Below are 17946 nucleotides of genomic sequence, written 5' to 3'. Positions count from 1 at the left end.
TCCCTCTTTTCCTTATTTGTTGTTAGCTAAGATGGCTGCTGTAGTGTATGCCACGTGGTTATGTTTGGTTATGTTTGCGGTTAGGCCGTTATGGAGAGAAACAGCACACCACAGTAATATCAGAAGTCTTTCAATCTTGAGCCCTGCTCGTATTATGGCGTTTGTTTGTGCCCTGTCGTGATTATATTTAGGGTGCGCAGGCAGGTGAAGCTACAACTAGGCAGCCCCGTGTGGCATCAGGCCCACTTATATGTAAAGTGCGTCTTGGGCGGCTGTGCGGCTAGTGTCGGTGCTCCCTTTATACCCGGTTTCCGGTAACTCACCCTTGTCAGGCCCGGCTATTGATGTAATCTGCGGCTCCCGTCAGAGCGCAGTGCAGGGTTGGTAAACCGGGTGGGTGCCGCTTCACTTCTCCTCTCCTGTTGTGGGTCTCTTCGCGGCAGTTGTGGGGCTGAGTTTCCAGGCCCGTTGCGTTGTGCTATCTGTCCGTTCCGGCAGCCAGGACAAAGATGTGAGTCCTGCACACTTCCTTGGACAGCCAGCGAGGGTTGTATTCTCCCGGCAAGTCCTTTTGTGTGGGGCTGAGCAGGGTTTTTTCTGCAGATTTTAAACCCGATTCTACTCCAAGTTGCGGAGCTCTAGTGAGATGCGACTGCTCACTTCCTCCGCTTACCGGAACTCCTCAGAGGATACAATTTTAAATAATTTTCTATTTCTAATTTTCTAATTTGCTTCATCTCTTGTTATTCTATGATGAAAGAACAGCAAAGCACTTCTGGGAGTTAGCTGAAAGCTAATAATAAAAAGATGCATATATGTGCAGCCACCAATCAGCAGCTTCTGAGCCTACCTAGGTATACTTTTCAGCAAAGGATACAATGAGAACTAAACAAATTAGATAATAGAAATACATTTGAAAGTTATTTAAAATTGCATACTCTAATCTGAATCTCGAAAGAAAAAATGTGGGTTTCAAGTTTTTGCATATGGGAAGTTCACAATTTAATTAACCAGATATCATTAAACCTATAGTTCTTTTAACACTTTTAAAACTGTTAAAATACAAAAAATAAATGATAAATTGTCATTGTCATTGCAATTAAGTATTTGGAGGTTTCAACTTGTTAAGGATACAATTAAAATTATGAATTTTTAATTGTACAATGCATATCTGATATTATTGTTTAAGTCAAAAAAACTGCCTTCAAAATATTATATAAATATCATATACAGTGTTCTTCCCAGGACCTATTCAATGGGCACACCACCCTGTTGATTTTGATTACCACTCGGCTAAAATTTAAGCGAGCATTAAGCATTATCCCTTTAAGATAAAATGAGGTAACATTAAAGGGTATATTTAACAAATGTTGGAAGCACATGATCCGCCGTGGCGAATCATGTCCACCTGACATCGCTAAATGCCGACAGCATACGCTGTCGGCATTTATCATTGCACAAGCATTTCTTGTGAAATGCTTGTGCAATGCTGCCCCCTGCTGCCCCCTGCACATTAGCCGCTAGCAGGGGGTGTCCATCATCCCGATTGTATCCGAACGGGATGATTGCTGTCCGCCACCTCAGAGGTGGCGGACGAGTTAAGGAGCAGCGGTCTTATGACAGCTGCTTCTTAACGTACATTGCCGGCAGACTAAGCAGCATTCGCTGCTTTATAAATATACCCCTAAGTGTTTTCAATGTATTGCACAAATTATCATTAAATTTAATTTATATTGTGAAGCTTAGCAGATATCACATGGTTTAGAATTATTAGCTCCAATAGTTTTCCTAAAGTAAAATTAAAACATTCAACTCTTAGAAATCTTTAACGTGATTCTCAAGTCAAAATTAAACTTTCATGATTCAGATAGAGCATGCAATTTTAAGCAACTTTCTAATTTACTCCTATTATCAAATTTTCTTTGTTCTCTTGGTATCTTTATTTAAAAAAGCAAGAATGTAAGCTTAGAAGACGGACCATTTTTGGTTCAGCACCTGGGTAGCGCTTTCTGATTGGTGGCCACATTTAGAAACCAATCATCAGTAAATTAATGCTCTCAAAATAAAATTGTTGTCTAGTATTATTTTTGGGGGGGGGGATTTTGTTTTTGACCCCTTGATTGTTAACGACAGCTCTGAGCCATCGCAGAGTTTCCCACTTTGATGCTAACGACGGCTCAGAGCCGTCGCTAGCACTCTCCCCCCTTGAGGGAGATCTGGGGGGTCCCACCTGGTCCTACCCCAGGGATCGGGCCTGCATAGTGACAGGCATTGCCGGGCTTCACGTTATGTGCGGTGACATCACACGCAATGACGTGATGATGTCACGCGCAAATTTATTTATAATTCACAATGTTAAGTATAGGAGCAGGGGGCATGCTGCTTAGAAGCCTGTATTTCAGGCATCTAAGCAGCTACAGACCCCCAAGACCCACCATTGGAAAGGTAATCACCCAACCTGTGTAAGTCTTGTGTGAGTCTTGGGGATCTGAAAAGAAAAAAAAAAGTTTACATTTTTTTTTTTTTTTTTAAAACAGCTTAGCACTCAAAGGGTTAATTTATTTTGTGTATTTATACAGTTCCACATTTGACATTGTTTACTTGTTTTTTTTTGTATTATTGCAGAGAATGGATTGTTCAGCTCTCTGTATATGCTACAGAAAATTTTCTGAGAGCTTCTGAACTGGGAGTAGAACTGAACGAATCTTGGATAACCCACAATGCAGCAGTGTACATCTTAAACTACAACAAATATATCATTGCAGCTGGAAGACTAACAGAACTTACAGAAACCTTTCAGAAACTCCTTTCAAATCTCAAGAAAACAGGCCACAGTCGGTATGTTTTTAGAATATATTATGATTCAACTCAAATCACTTTTTCTTAAATAATATGTTTTTAATGTATATTTATTTATTAAAAAAATAATAATACAATGGTTCCTAAATTGCATGCTAACAGGCTCTTTCCTCTTTTTTTCAAATAAAGATGCCAAGAGAATGAAGAAGAATTGATAATAGGAGTAAATTAGAAAGTTGCTTAAAATTGCATGCTCTTTCTGAATAATGAAAGAAAAAAATTCATATCCCTTTAAAGGGAAAAAAAATGACAACACTATTTCCATTTATGGCTGCCTGAAAACAATGAAATATGTATTTTTATTTATACACTTTTTTTTCTCTAGAAAATTAAAAAATAAATGTGCTTGGTGGTAAGCATAACCTTTATTCGCCAGTTTATGTAACTAAAATCTCAGTTTGTTGAAACAGGAGGCAGTAACAATAATATGAAATTTACAAATGAATGATTAGAGTGACGGATGTTTACTGAATGTCTATTTGTGTATTCTTTTTATGGTTTGATTACAATTCAACAGCACTGCCATGAAATGTGTATTTTTGGCTTAAATAATTTAAAGGGACATGCAACCCAAACATTTTCTTTCATGAATTAGGTAGAACATACAATTTAAAACAACTTTCCAATTTGCTTTTAGTATCAAAATTTGCTTCATTCTCTTTGTATTCTTTGTTGAATGAGCAGCAGTGCACTTTTGGTGTGCTTGCTGAACACATAGAGGCCGAATTATCAAATGTCTGTCGGACCTGATCTGACAGTGCGGATCAGGTCCGACAGACATCGCTGAATGCGGCTGGTGCAACGCCGCCCCCGGCAGACTTGCGGCCAATCGGCCGCCAGCAGAGAGGTGTCAATCAACCCGATCGTACTCGATCGGGTTGAATTGTGGCGATTCCTGTCCGCCTCATCAGAGCAGGCGTACAGGGTTATGGAGCAGCGGTCTTTAGAAACTCAGGCCCTCAAGCTCCATTCGGAGCTTGATAAATGGGCCTCACTATGTAATCCTATTACAAAAGGCATATGTGTGCAGCCACCAATCAGCAGCTAGATCCCAGTAGTGCATTGCTCCGGATCCTACCTAGGCTAGGTATTACTTTTAACAAAGGATACTAAGGGAACAAAGCAAATTATATAATAGAAGTCAATTGGAAATTAGTTTTAAACTGCATGCTCTAACTGAATTATGAAAAAATACATTACATTGGTTTCTATCACTATGCATAGAAGTACTTTTCAATGGGCACACCACCCTGTTGATTTTGATTACCACTCGGCTAAAATTTAAGCGAGCATTAAAGGGACACTAAACCTAAAACATTTCTTTCATAATTCAGGTAGAGAATACAAATTTAAACAACATTCCAATATACTTCTATTATCTAATTTGCTTCATTCTTTAAATATCCTTTGTTGAAGAAATAGCGATGCACATGGGTGAGCCAATCACACAGTCATGGTTACTTTTTCTGTGGATACTCTCGGATTTACTCCAAATCAGTGTTGGCAAAGCAAATGATTGCCAAGGATATGGTGCAATTCAAGTACATATGAAGGGAGTTCAGTCCCACTTACATTAAATGTAGGGCAGTGATTTGACTGATAAATGCAGTCACTTTAGTCTCCATCACCCAAATAGCTCAGAACAGTCTTAATCTCTTACCATAAAATAAAGTATTTTGTAAAGATTGAATAGCACAGGGGACCATAGCCTTTGACAGCCAGAGAACATATCATTCACTGCAGTTGCTCAGCTGTCAGGTTACGCAGTGATCTGCAGCTTGCTCAGTTCGCTGGGTAGTTTAAAATGTAGGGGCCTTATGTTACAGTTGGGTGAACAAGGGTAAAGATCAGGAAAATAAACAGTTTAAAAAATACATCAATAATATTTGTATTTTATTTTACTAAATTAGCTTTTACTATCATGGTGCCAGTCTTTCAATAGCTTATTTTTTATCTTGGGTTTTCATCTCATTTTAATAGTCATAGAAGGATCTTAATTTACTGTCCAAGCACAAATCTGTTCTTAAAATATTGACTTGAAAGGTTATTTTTCTAGCTGTAATATTTATGACCTTGCTTGATCCTAAACTAAATGCGTTACCATCCAAGATGTACTTTTCCATTATTTTATGTGGACAAACCAGTCTTAATAAAGCCAAAATTAAACTTTGCATAGATTATGCAAATTTGAAAAAACTTTAAATTGGTTATCAAATTTGCTTTATTTTCTTAGGCCTAGATTTGGAGTTCGGCGGTAAAAGGGCTGTTAACGCTCCGCGGGTTTTTTTCTGGCCGCACCATAAATTTAACTCTGGTATCGAGAGTTCAAACAAATGCTGCGTTAGGCTCCAAAAAAGGAGCGTAGAGCATATTTACCGCAAATGCAACTCTCGATACCAGAGTTGCTTACGGACGCGGCCGGCATCAAAAACGTGCTCGTGCACGATTCTCCCATAGGAAACAATGGGGCTGTTTGAGCTGAAAAAAAACCTAACACCTGCAAAAAAGCAGCGTTCAGCTCTTAACGCAGCCCCATTGTTTCCTATGGGGAAACACTTCCTACGTCTGCACCTAACACCCTAACATGTACCCCGAGTCTAAACACCCCTAACCTTACACTTATTAACCCCTAATCTGCCGCCCCCCGCTATCGCTGACCCCTGCATTACACTTTTAACCCCTAATCTGCCGCTCCGTAAACCGCCGCCACCTACGTTATCCCTATGTACCCCTAATCTGCTGCCCTAACATCGCCGACCCCTATGTTATATTTATTAACCCCTAATCTGCCCCCCACAACGTCGCCGACACCTGCCTACACTTATTAACCCCTAATCTGCCGAGCGGACCTGAGCACTACTATAATAAAGTTATTAACCCCTAATCCGCCTCACTAACCCTATCATAAATAGTATTAACCCCTAATCTGCCCTCCCTAACATCGCCGACACCTACCTTCAATTATTAACCCCTAATCTTCCGACCGGAGCTCACCGCTATTCTAATAAATGTATTAACCCCTAAAGCTAAGTCTAACCCTAACACTAACACCCCCCTAAGTTAAATATAATTTTTATCTAACGAAATAAATTAACTCTTATTAAATAAATAATTCCTATTTAAAGCTAAATACTTACCTGTAAAATACATCCTAATATAGCTACAATATAAATTATAATTATATTATAGCTATTTTAGGATTAATATTTATTTTACAGGCAACTTTGTAATTATTTTAACCAGGTACAATAGCTATTAAATAGTTAAGAACTATTTAATAGTTACCTAGTTAAAATAATAACAAATTTACCTGTAAAATAAATCCTAACCTAAGATATAATTAAACCTAACACTACCCTATCAATAAAATAATTAAATAAACTACCTACAATTACCTACAATTAACCTAACACTACACTATCAATAAATTAATTAAACACAATTGCTACAAATAAATACAATTAAATAAACTATCTAAAGTACAAAAAATAAAAAAGAACTAAGTTACAGAAAATAATAAAATATTTACAAACATAAGAAAAATATTACAACAATTTTAAACTAATTACACCTACTCTAAGCCCCCTAATAAAATAACAAAGCCCCCCAAAATAAAAAATTCCCTACCCTATTCTAAAATACAAATATTACAAGCTCTTTTACCTTACCAGCCCTGAACAGGGCCCTTTGCGGGGCATGCCCCAAGAATTTCAGCTCTTTTGCCTGTAAAAAAAAACATACAATACCCCCCCCCCAACATTACAACCCACCACCCACATACCCCTAATCTAACCCAAACCCCCCTTAAATAAACCTAACACTACCCCCCTGATGATCTTCCTACCTTGTCTTCACCATGCCAGGTTCACCGATCCGTCCTGGCTCCAAGATCTTCATCCAACCCAAGCGGGGGCTAGACATCCACTGAAGAAGTCCAGAAGAGGGTCCAAAGTCTTCCTCCTATCCGGCAAGAAGAGGACATCCGGACCGGCAAACATCTTCTCCAAGCGGCATCTTCTATCTTCTTCCATCCGATGACGACCGGCTCCATCTTGAAGACCTCCAGCGCGGATCCATCCTCTTCTTCCGACGACTAGACGACGAATGACGGTTCCTTTAAGGGACGTCATCCAAGATGGCGTCCCTCGAATTCCGATTGGCTGATAGGATTCTATCAGCCAATCGGAATTAAGGTAGGAATTTTCTGATTGGCTGATGGAATCAGCCAATCAGAATATAGTTCAATCCGATTGGCTGATCCAATCAGCCAATCAGATTGAGCTCGCATTCTATTGGCTGTTCCGATCAGCCAATAGAATGCGAGCTCAATCTGATTGGCTGATTGGATCAGCCAATCGGATTGAACTATATTCTGATTGGCTGATTCCATCAGCCAATCAGAAAATTCCTACCTTAATTCCGATTGGCTGATAGAATCCTATCAGCCAATCGGAATTCGAGGGACGCCATCTTGGATGACGTCCCTTAAAGGAACCGTCATTCGTCGTCTAGTCGTCGGAAGAAGAGGATGGATCCGCGCTGGAGGTCTTCAAGATGGAGCCGGTCGTCATCGGATGGAAGAAGATAGAAGATGCCGCTTGGAGAAGATGTTTGCCGGTCCGGATGTCCTCTTCTTGCCGGATAGGAGGAAGACTTTGGACCCTCTTCTGGACTTCTTCAGTGGATGTCTAGCCCCCGCTTGGGTTGGATGAAGATCTTGGAGCCAGGACGGATCGGTGAACCTGGCATGGTGAAGACAAGGTAGGAAGATCATCAGGGGGGTAGTGTTAGGTTTATTTAAGGGGGGTTTGGGTTAGATTAGGGGTATGTGGGTGGTGGGTTGTAATGTTGGGGGGGGGGGTATTGTATGTTTTTTTTTACAGGCAAAAGAGCTGAAATTCTTGGGGCATGCCCCGCAAAGGGCCCTGTTCAGGGCTGGTAAGGTAAAAGAGCTTTTAATATTTGTATTTTAGAATAGGGTAGGGAATTTTTTATTTTGGGGGGCTTTGTTATTTTATTAGGGGGCTTAGAGTAGGTGTAATTAGTTTAAAATTGTTGTAATATTTTTCTTATGTTTGTAAATATTTTATTATTTTCTGTAACTTAGTTCTTTTTTATTTTTTGTACTTTAGATAGTTTATTTAATTGTATTTATTTGTAGCAATTGTGTTTAATTAATTTATTGATAGTGTAGTGTTAGGTTAATTGTAGGTAATTGTAGGTAGTTTATTTAATTATTTTATTGATAGGGTAGTGTTAGGTTTAATTATATCTTAGGTTAGGATTTATTTTACAGGTAAATTTGTTATTATTTTAACTAGGTAACTATTAAATAGTTCTTAACTATTTAATAGCTATTGTACCTGGTTAAAATAATTACAAAGTTGCCTGTAAAATAAATATTAATCCTAAAATAGCTATAATATAATTATAATTTATATTGTAGCTATATTAGGATGTATTTTACAGGTAAGTATTTAGCTTTAAATAGGAATTATTTATTTAATAAGAGTTAATTTATTTCGTTAGATAAAAATTATATTTAACTTAGGGGGGTGTTAGTGTTAGGGTTAGACTTAGCTTTAGGGGTTAATACATTTATTAGAATAGCGGTGAGCTCCGGTCGGAAGATTAGGGGTTAATTATTTTAAGTAGCTTGCGGCGACGTTGTGGGGGGCAAGTTAGGGGTTAATAGATATAATACAGGGGTCGGCGGTGTTAGGGGCAGCAGATTAGGGGTACATAAGTATAACGTAGGTGGCGGTCGGCAGATTAGGGGTTAAAAATTTTAATCGAGTGGCGGCGATGTGGGGGGACCTCGGTTTAGGGGTACATAGGTAGTTTATGGGTGTTAGTGTACTTTAGGGTACAGTAGTTAAGAGCTTTATAAACCGGCGTTAGCCAGAAAGCTCTTAACTCCTGCTATTTTCAGGCGGCTGGAATCTTGTCGTTAGAGCTCTAACGCTCACTGCAGAAACGACTCTAAATACCGGCGTTAGGAAGATCCCATTGAAAAGATAGGCTACGCAAATGGCGTAGGGGGATCTGCGGTATGGAAAAGTCGCGGCTGTAAAGTGAGCGTTAGACCCTTTAATCACTGACTCCAAATACCAGCGGGCGGCCAAAACCAGCGTTAGGAGCCTCTAACGCTGGTTTTGACGGCTACCGCCGAACTCTAAATCTAGGCCTTAGTATTTGTTGAAGAATAAACCTAGGTAGGTTTAGGAGCAGCAATAGTTTACTAGGATCTCATTGGTTGAGTCAATGTTGTAGATTTACTATATTCCAAGTGGACATGATTCGGCCACTAGCAGGCGCTGTCAATCATCCCGATCGGATCACAATGATTTCAATCTGCCACCTAAAAGGTGGCAGACAGATTAAGGAGCAGCGGTCTTATGACCGCTGCTTCTTAACGTCTGTTTCAGGTGAGCCATAAATGATGGGCCTCCGAAGCAGCATTCGCTTCTTCAAAAAAGTAGCCCAATGACAAGAAGCATACATGTCCAGACTGCAGTCATCAGCTAGCTCCCAGTAGTGTATTGCTGCTCCTGAGCCTAACAAGTTATGTTTTTCTACAAAGAATATCAAGACAACAATGCTAATTTGATAACAGAAATACACTGGGAAATTTTAAAGGGACATAAAACCCATTTCATTAATCAGATAGAGCATGCAATTTTTTTTTTTTTTTTTAAAGTCTTTATTTATATCCAACAAGATACACTGACAGTCAATGGCAAGGAAAAGAGAGAAAAAAACAAAAGTCAAACAAGAGCAATCCACTCTGGGTTTCAAGTAAATACATTTTAGATAATGGACCAGTAATTAGACGTCATAATAACAGGCATAAAATAGACATGATCATAAAAAAAAAACCTCAGGTGTTTACAGCATGACAAAAAAAGAAAAAAAAGAAAAAAAGAACAAAATGACTATATAGCATTCATTAACTAAGGCTTGCCCCAAAATATAATAGTTTTCCTTCATTACAATAATACTCAATTCCTTGTTGGATGATTTTGTATTAATTTTACCCAGACATAACTAACCACACACTATGCAACAAACAAGGAAAAAAACAACACAAGACAATACAAAACAATAATACATAGAAAAAACAAAAAAACAAACAAAAAAAAAAAAACCCTGCACACAAATCTTCAGACCCCCGTCACCACCTCCCTAAGAGGACTAGTTCAGTGTTACGTAAAGGGTATATCAAACATTCCCTTTCAACGAGGGGAAATGTTTTAATAAATGCTGACCATTTTAAAAAAAAACCTAGAGATATCATTGTCGTTATCGATATTAACATTATGTTGTTCGAGAACACATTGCTTTTTTAAGCAATTTTTAATTTCAGATATACTGGGACCAGTGTTCATTTTCCATTTTTTTAAAAATCAGATATCTGACAGCCAGTATAGTTATATTAATCAATTTAATATTAAGCTGCTTATCTTCTGGATTGGAAAGAAGAAAGACTACATTCAGATCTGTCAGACTTATCGAGGGGAGACCCAGTATTCTACAAAGCCAAAATTGAACTTTAAACCAGATGTTCCTAATTTTTGGACAAGTCCATAACATATGCAAAAGATCTGCAGAAGGAAGTGAACATTTAGGACAGATAGTAAAATTAGTTTTCCCACATCTTGTTCCCTTTTCTGGTGTAAAATATGTCCTATGTAGCAACTTAACATGGGATTCTCTCCATGTAGACGAGAGAGTTGTCCGAGCAACCTCTTGAATTGAAATAGAAGGTATTTTAGAATCAACTTCTCTATCCACGAGCTTAGCCCAGTTACCCGCAATCTTATCGAGATTGATTGTACCTCTGTCCGATACCAGTAACATATAGCATGGGGAGATTGACGTAATTCCGTTCTTTGCCAAAATAAGCCACTTGTCCAGCTGCCCTAGAGACCAGTTCCAGCCGAACTCATTTACTAACTTCATGGCATAGTGTCTAGCTTGAAGATAAGCATAAAAATTACTATGTGGAAAATTAAATTTCAATCTTAATGCATCATATGATTGAATACAGCCTTCTTCTAAATCGAGCAGCTGAGAAACGTTATTGAGCCCTCGAGTATTCCATTTTGAGAAAATTAAAGAGGGTGAACCGTCCTGGAATTGTGGATTCCCTACAAATGGCAAGTATCGGGATACGTGATATTCTATTCCAAGCAGGTTACATACTTTTTTCCAGGCCAGGATTATGTTATGTATTGTTTTATATCTTCTAATATGGAATGGAATATTGGGCGTGTCCATATGTATAAGTGCCGCCGGTACATAAGGATACATGATGCTAGTCTCAAGATCAGTATTTTTAACATAGTTGCGCTGAAACAACCAGTCCGCTACAATGCGAATTAGAGAAGCATAATTATATGCCCTCAAATCAGGTAGAGCCAGACCCCCAACTCCTATTGGGAAAGAGAGTTTTGCCAGTGACATTCTGGGCTTCCTATCCTGCCATAAGAAAGATCGAAGAGATGAATTAAATAAAGTAATATCCTTTTTCTTCAATAGTACAGGAATGTTCTGTAGAACATACAATATTTTAGGTAGTAGGATCATTTTATATACTGCTATGCGTCCCGATAATGACAGAGGTAGATTCTGCCAGTTCTTGAGAGCTGCTCTAACCTTGTTTAAAACAGGAGGGATATTCAGCGCATACCAGGTGTCGGGGTTACTAGAGATATTTATGCCCAGGTATTTAAACGAGTCCTTCACTATGGAAAAAGGTATGTTTATAGGAGAGTTACTTGTCTGCCTAACCCAAAGAAATTCAGATTTACTTATATTTACCTTATACCCTGAGAAGGATCCAAACTGTTGTATAATGGCCATCAAAATTGGTAAATTCCTACGGATATTAGCTAAATACAGAAGAATATCATCCGCATATAATGCTATTCTTAATTCACGTCCAGCGACTACAATCCCCTCAAGCCTCTGTCTTATCATTAGTGCAAGAGGTTCAATAGCGATGTTAAAAAGGAGCGGGGACAGGGGACACCCCTGCCTCGTTCCCCTCTGAAGAATTATCTCTGGAGACAGCTGGCCATTAACTATTAGTCTAGTAGAGGCCGTATGATATAATTTATCTATAAAATTCGTGAAATTGCCTTTAAACCCAAACTTCTCTAAAGATAATAAAAGATGATCATGATGGATTGAGTCAAAGGCCTTTTCGGCGTCTATGGCTAATATTGCCAGATCCATTTCATTTACTCCTCCCATTTGATCGAGGATCGTAGTATTGGAAAAAAAGTCTAAGGTTAGCAAAAGTTCTCTTATCTTAGCGGCAGAATTCCTATTCTTCATGAACCCGGCCTGGTCTGAATTAATAATAGAAGGAAGAAGGGACTGCAGCCACTGTGCAAGGATTGTAGTTAGCAATTTATAATCCGTATTCATGAGGGCAATTGGCCTATAAGATTCTATTGCTTTTGGATCTTTTCCCTTCTTTAAAATCAGGGACGTAAATGATGCGGTAAAGCTAGGTGTAGGAGCATTACCCTCTATATATATGTGATTAAATAATGTAGTTAAATACGGTGTTATAATATCTGGTATCGATCTATAGAATTCATTAGGTATTGCATCCGGTCCCGATGCTTTATTATATCCCAACTTATTAATCGCTTTAGCCACTTCTGCTTCAGTAATAGGAGATTCAAGATCTTCCGTTAATGATGCTATTAATGATGGGAATGTAATGCCTGACCAAAACCTCTGACGTTCCAGGGTATCAGTTGGTTTAGCCGAGTAAATAGATTGATAATAATCAAAAACAATTTGCAGAAGGTCCTGTGGAGAGCTGGCTATTTGCCCCTTTCTATGGAGACCGTCAATTAACTGGGATCCTAGATCTTGCTTAACTAATCTAGCTAAAAGTTTTCCCGTCTTATTCCCATACTTATAGAATTTTGCGGAAAACCGTATATCCTTTTGAGTGGCTTTATATATCAACAATGAGTCTCTCGCCTCTAATGCAGTAGTATATTTGGCCCACTTCTGGGGTGTCTTTTCCAGTAAGTATAGATTATAAGAATTTATGACTGCCTGAAGCAGTTCATTCTCACGCTTTTTAAGACTCTTTGTACGCCTAATAGTATAAGCAAGAATCTCCCCTCTCATCACTGCTTTGGCCGTTTCCCAGAACAGAGACGGCCGACTCATGGCCTCTGCATTAAACATAGCGAAATCCGCAAATTTGGTTTCCAGAAAATTTCTAAACTTAACGTCAGAAGACAAAAACTTAGGATAGGAGAAGCGATTATTGGCCTGCAAAGATGTACCCATTTGAGATTCAAAACAGATTGGGGCATGATCAGATACCGTAATAGGCAATATTTGAGCTGATACTTTGGATTTACATAGTCTTTCATCAATCAAAAATAGGTCAATCCGGGACAATGACTTATGTGCCTTTGAAAGACACGTAAAATCCCGCGTATCTGGATTTTGGAGTCTCCAAATGTCCCTTACTCTCAAGTTAGAAAAGATCCTAGAAAACAACTTTGTCTCAAGATTATCCCTTTTGGTTTTTTTAGAGAACTCCTGCTGCCTCATTCTATCTAATGGATACTGCAGAACCATGTTAAAATCGCCAGCTAAAATGAGGAAGCCTTCTGCAGATGTCATAAGCCTGGCCTGCAACGCATCCCAGAAAGACAAATCAAAGACGTTTGGGGCATATACATTGCATAACGTATACAAAAAACCAGCAATCTTAATTTTCAAAATAATATATCTCCCGTCTTCATCTGACTGACTCTGAATTACCTCGTAATTAAATTTTTTCCCCAACAGAATAGCAACTCCACCTTTGCGACTACAACTAGGTGAGAAAAAAACCTCTTTTACCCATGCAGATTTAAGTTTAAGGATTTCTTGTGTTTTCAAATGAGTTTCTTGTAAAAAAGCAATAGAAGCGCCTATTTTCTTAAGATAAGAAATAATCGTTTTTCTCTTAATGGGGGAAGTAAGACCTCCTATATTCCAGGAGACAAATTTAATCCCATTCATTTTAGATAATCTCTACAACCCAAGACGGGAGGCGGTAGCGGGGGGAGAAGAAGAGGAGAAGAAAAAAAAAAAAAAAACACGCCCCCAACACAAAAAACATAACAAAACCACGGAAACACGAATAACAAAAAAAAAAACAACAAAACCCAGACGTTTGGACCGTCTGGTACCCTAACCTGAAAGGAACCCAACCTGGTAATGACCGACTGGATCCATTCATGCTCAAAAAACCAATCTATTGAACTATGTTATTTTTAGACAAAAAGGCCTCCGCGGCTTTGGCGGACTCGAAAAAATATGAGGTGTTGTCATAGACCAATCGAAGCCTAGCAGGATGAACAATTGTTGCACGCAATCCCTGCTGTATAAGTTTGGTGCAAACTGGTGCCAACTCTTTTCTTTTAAAAGCAGTATCTGCTGCATAATCCTGGAACAACAATATTTTTGTTCCTTCCAGAAGTATGGGCTGACTCTTACGAAAAGCTTGCAAAAAAATCAATTTGTCTTGATAATTCAAAAATTTGCCTAGGATTGGTCTTGGCCTCACATAATTTCTTGAAGGGGATGCTGCTCCTAACCTATGTACTCGTTCTATGACAATATCATGATATGACTCAGGGATATTCAGCAGTGCTGGAAGTGTTTTAGTGATCAGTTTAATTAAGTCTTCAAACTGCTTCCCCTCGGGAACCCCTATAATTCTTAAGTTATTTCGTCTAGCCCGGTTTTCCAGGTCTTCTACTTTGTTTTGTAATTTAACCAGGGCTGAGGAAGTAGCTTCTAATTTAGTGTTTTGGGCTATGGTAAGATCTTCAAGATCCGATACTCTTTGTTCTACCTCAGAGAATCTCTCTGAGAATTGTTTAATCTCTGAGCTTAGCTGGGCAATTTCATACTTTATCTCAGTTTTAAGTGACTCAAACTTAGGTGCAAGGGCCATAGATATATCTGAGACTAGAGTCTGTAGGTCAATGGACTCATGAGCACTAAGGGAATCACGTGGGGCCGGCTGTATGTCGCCAGCCGTCTCAATGCTAGGCTTAGTTCTTTTGTCCCTTTGTCTAGCAGACATGACTAAAGGTGAGGTTTTGGATTGGGAGTGTAAGAACTTATCCATTAATTTGTGAGGGAAGGAAGTGACGGGAAACAAACAACATAAAAAATAATCTAAAGTGATAGAGGGGGGAAAAGACCCCAAAGGAAAGAAATAAAAAGGAAAGGGGGTGAGGAAAGAGTGATGTCTTATCTGAGTTTACTTTACTTTTTCTCCTTTTGTTTTCTACCTTCTTTTGTGTGCAAGTCAACCGTGAAATAAGATCAGTCCTGTCTGTGACTAAAGGGAGTGATCAGTAGATGTCCCTGTGCTGTATCTACATATACTCACAGCCTAACATTTATGTGAGCTCCTAGCGCAATTATAGTTTTCCACAATTGCATTGGTTCTATACAGTAATCAACCTTTATAACCTACTAGGTCAGTTCTATTTTTATATATACAACCAATTTTTAAAAAAAACAAGAATATGGGTTTTAGTTCTAGCACCACTAACCAGCGGCTTCTGGGCTAACACAGCCAGGCATTATTTTAACCAGAAGCAGTGTGACAGGGTATTATCATTCAGTACAAAAAAGGAAAAAAGAGAAAGAAGAGATGTATTATAAGCCAAAATTTTAGCTTTCAGTATCTTGTAGAGAGTATAACACCTGTATGCAGCCAGAAAAATTTAGCTAATAGATATACAATAGGTGTAGTATCTTTCTTCCCTTTATAAAAAGTTAACTATGGTGGAAATAGCTTTTCATAGCTTTTAAATTTAAACACTTTTACCCCTGTTAACCGTGCTATAACTGCATATACTCACAGCCTAACATTTATGTGAACTCCTAGCGCAATTACAGTTTTCCACAATTGCATTGGTTCTATACAGTAATCAACCTTTATATCCTACTAGGTCAGTTCTATTTTTGTATATACAACCAATTTTTACCATCAACATCCTGCATACATTTTCAAACACCTTTGAATAACCCTGTAAAACAGCAATAAATCCCGTGATAGGAGCAATAGATTCAATTCCTAGAGTATTGAGGTACAATCTTACACACTTTACAAAAAACAAGAATATGGGTTTTAGTTCTAGCACCACTAACCAACGGCTTCTGGGCTAACACAGCCAGGCATTATTTTAACCAGAAGCAGTGTGACAGGGTATTATCATTCAGTACAAAAAAGGAAAAAAGAGAAAGAAGAGATGTATTATAAGCCAAAATTTTAGCCTTCAATATCTTGTAGAGAGTATAACACCTGTATGCAGCCAAAAAAATTTAGCTAATATATATACAATAGGTGTAATATCTTTCTTCCCTTTATAAAAAGTTAACTATGGTGGAAATAGCTTTTCATAGCTTTTAAATTTAAACACTTTTACCCTTGTTAACCAGTTTTAATGGCCCAATTAGTCCAGCTTATTTGGATCCAGTCCTGTAAAAATAAACATAAGAGCCAAAAGAACCTAAAAGTTTGTGAGGTGCCGATGTGGGCCCCTAAGCCCTAACCACATCAATCTTCGGTCATCTATTGCAGCTTACACTCTGTAGATTTCAGGGATGGATAACAGAGCAGGCAAGAGGAGGGTACATCAGAAAAAACAGAGATCAGACGATAACCGTCCCATAGTAAGCCTGGTCAATCCGGGTAGAATTAAGCATCTGTGGGCATTGCAAATTATCTACATTACCCGTCCTGTGTGTCCAGAATTCAGCCACCAGTTAGAGAGCCTCTGGTACCAGCAGCCCCCCCTCGCGCAGCACCGGTGGGAGGGGGAGCGCTTTTCCAAATCGAGAGCAGCAGCCCAGCCAGGATAGAGAGTGGCACTCTGTGCAACAGGGGCTCCGACACAAGCACCTCGTACGATACGAGGGCAGCCCCAGGGGATGTCGGCCCTAATCCCTCTCACCACAACATGAGGGAAGCGGAGTGATCCAATGGGCACAGCCTTTTTCCAGGGACTCCAACAGCTCAAACGCCGCTCTCCTTCCGCAGCCCACAAGGGGACGAAAAAGATCCGGCTCCCTGTTACACTGTCGGGCAACACAGGAGGAACAGGTAGCAGTTCGTTGTTCCGAAAATACACCACAGTGCGAGATCAGTAACGTCCGCCGTCCGTCTCTGTATGACCAGGAAGGGAAGTTCCCCAGCGCTGGGCATATATACTACTTTAGTTTAGGAGATATTTATCCCAGCCACAGACCTCCTTTTGATATAGGGAGTGAATAATAGCAACAAAGTCATTAATGCAGGTGGTTGACTTTAACACCAGATTTGGGTCCCTTTCAGAGCTGCTTCACGCAGCTATAGTGCAGTGTTATGGCACTACCGAGCATCCGACAGCGATAAGAATCAGCAGTACAAGCCGCCCTCAGGTAGAGGGTTTAGGCGTGGTCCTCGCCAATAGCTTGTAGGCAGGAGAGATCGAAACAGGTGCAGCACCTAGACACACACCTGTGCTCCTCCCCCGGAAGCTCCAAAAACAGGGCCAGAGCATGCAATTTTAAACAACTTTTAGATTTACTTCTATTGTCAAATTTTCTTTGTTCTCTTTTTATTCTTTGTTGAATGAGCAGTGATGCACTACCGGGAGCTAGTTGAAAGCCAATGACAAGAGGCATGTATATGTGCAGCCACCAATCAGCAGCTTCTGAGCCACTATATGGCAGCAGTTTTACAAGAATGTTATACATCTGCAAGAACACTAGATGGCAGCAGTTTTACAAGAATGTTATACATCTGCAAGAACACTAGATGGCAGCAGTTTTACAAGAATGTTATACATCTGCAAGAACACTAGATGGCAGCACTATTCCATGCCATGTAGGACTTAAAGGGACAGTAAACCTTAAAAATAATGTTATATTTCCTCAGCGCATCGGGCCAGCTGTATAGTCACAGCCTGGCCCGACCGCGCCATAAGACTAAGTGCAGCTCGCTCCTGTGAATACGCCGGTATTTAGAGTCGTGGCTGAAGTGAGCGTTAGAAA

The 17946-nt window shown here is 39.3% G+C and overlaps 1 protein-coding gene across 1 annotated transcript in view; it reads left to right on the top strand.

Annotated features, from left to right (window-relative positions):
• Window positions 1-17946, top strand: part of LOC128644243 (cilia- and flagella-associated protein 46-like) — a gene marked incomplete at both ends in the record, with an annotated part of 384741 nt that overhangs the window by 40537 nt on the left and 326258 nt on the right. Inside the window, 1 exon segment of the mRNA XM_053696926.1 lies at window positions 2626-2838. Within this exon segment, the coding sequence (XP_053552901.1) occupies window positions 2626-2838 (213 nt within the window).

This window comes from Bombina bombina, unplaced genomic scaffold, assembly GCF_027579735.1.
Source record: "Bombina bombina isolate aBomBom1 unplaced genomic scaffold, aBomBom1.pri scaffold_480, whole genome shotgun sequence".
Lineage (NCBI taxonomy): Eukaryota > Metazoa > Chordata > Amphibia > Anura > Bombinatoridae > Bombina > Bombina bombina.
This window is presented reverse-complemented; position numbering and strand designations above follow the sequence as displayed.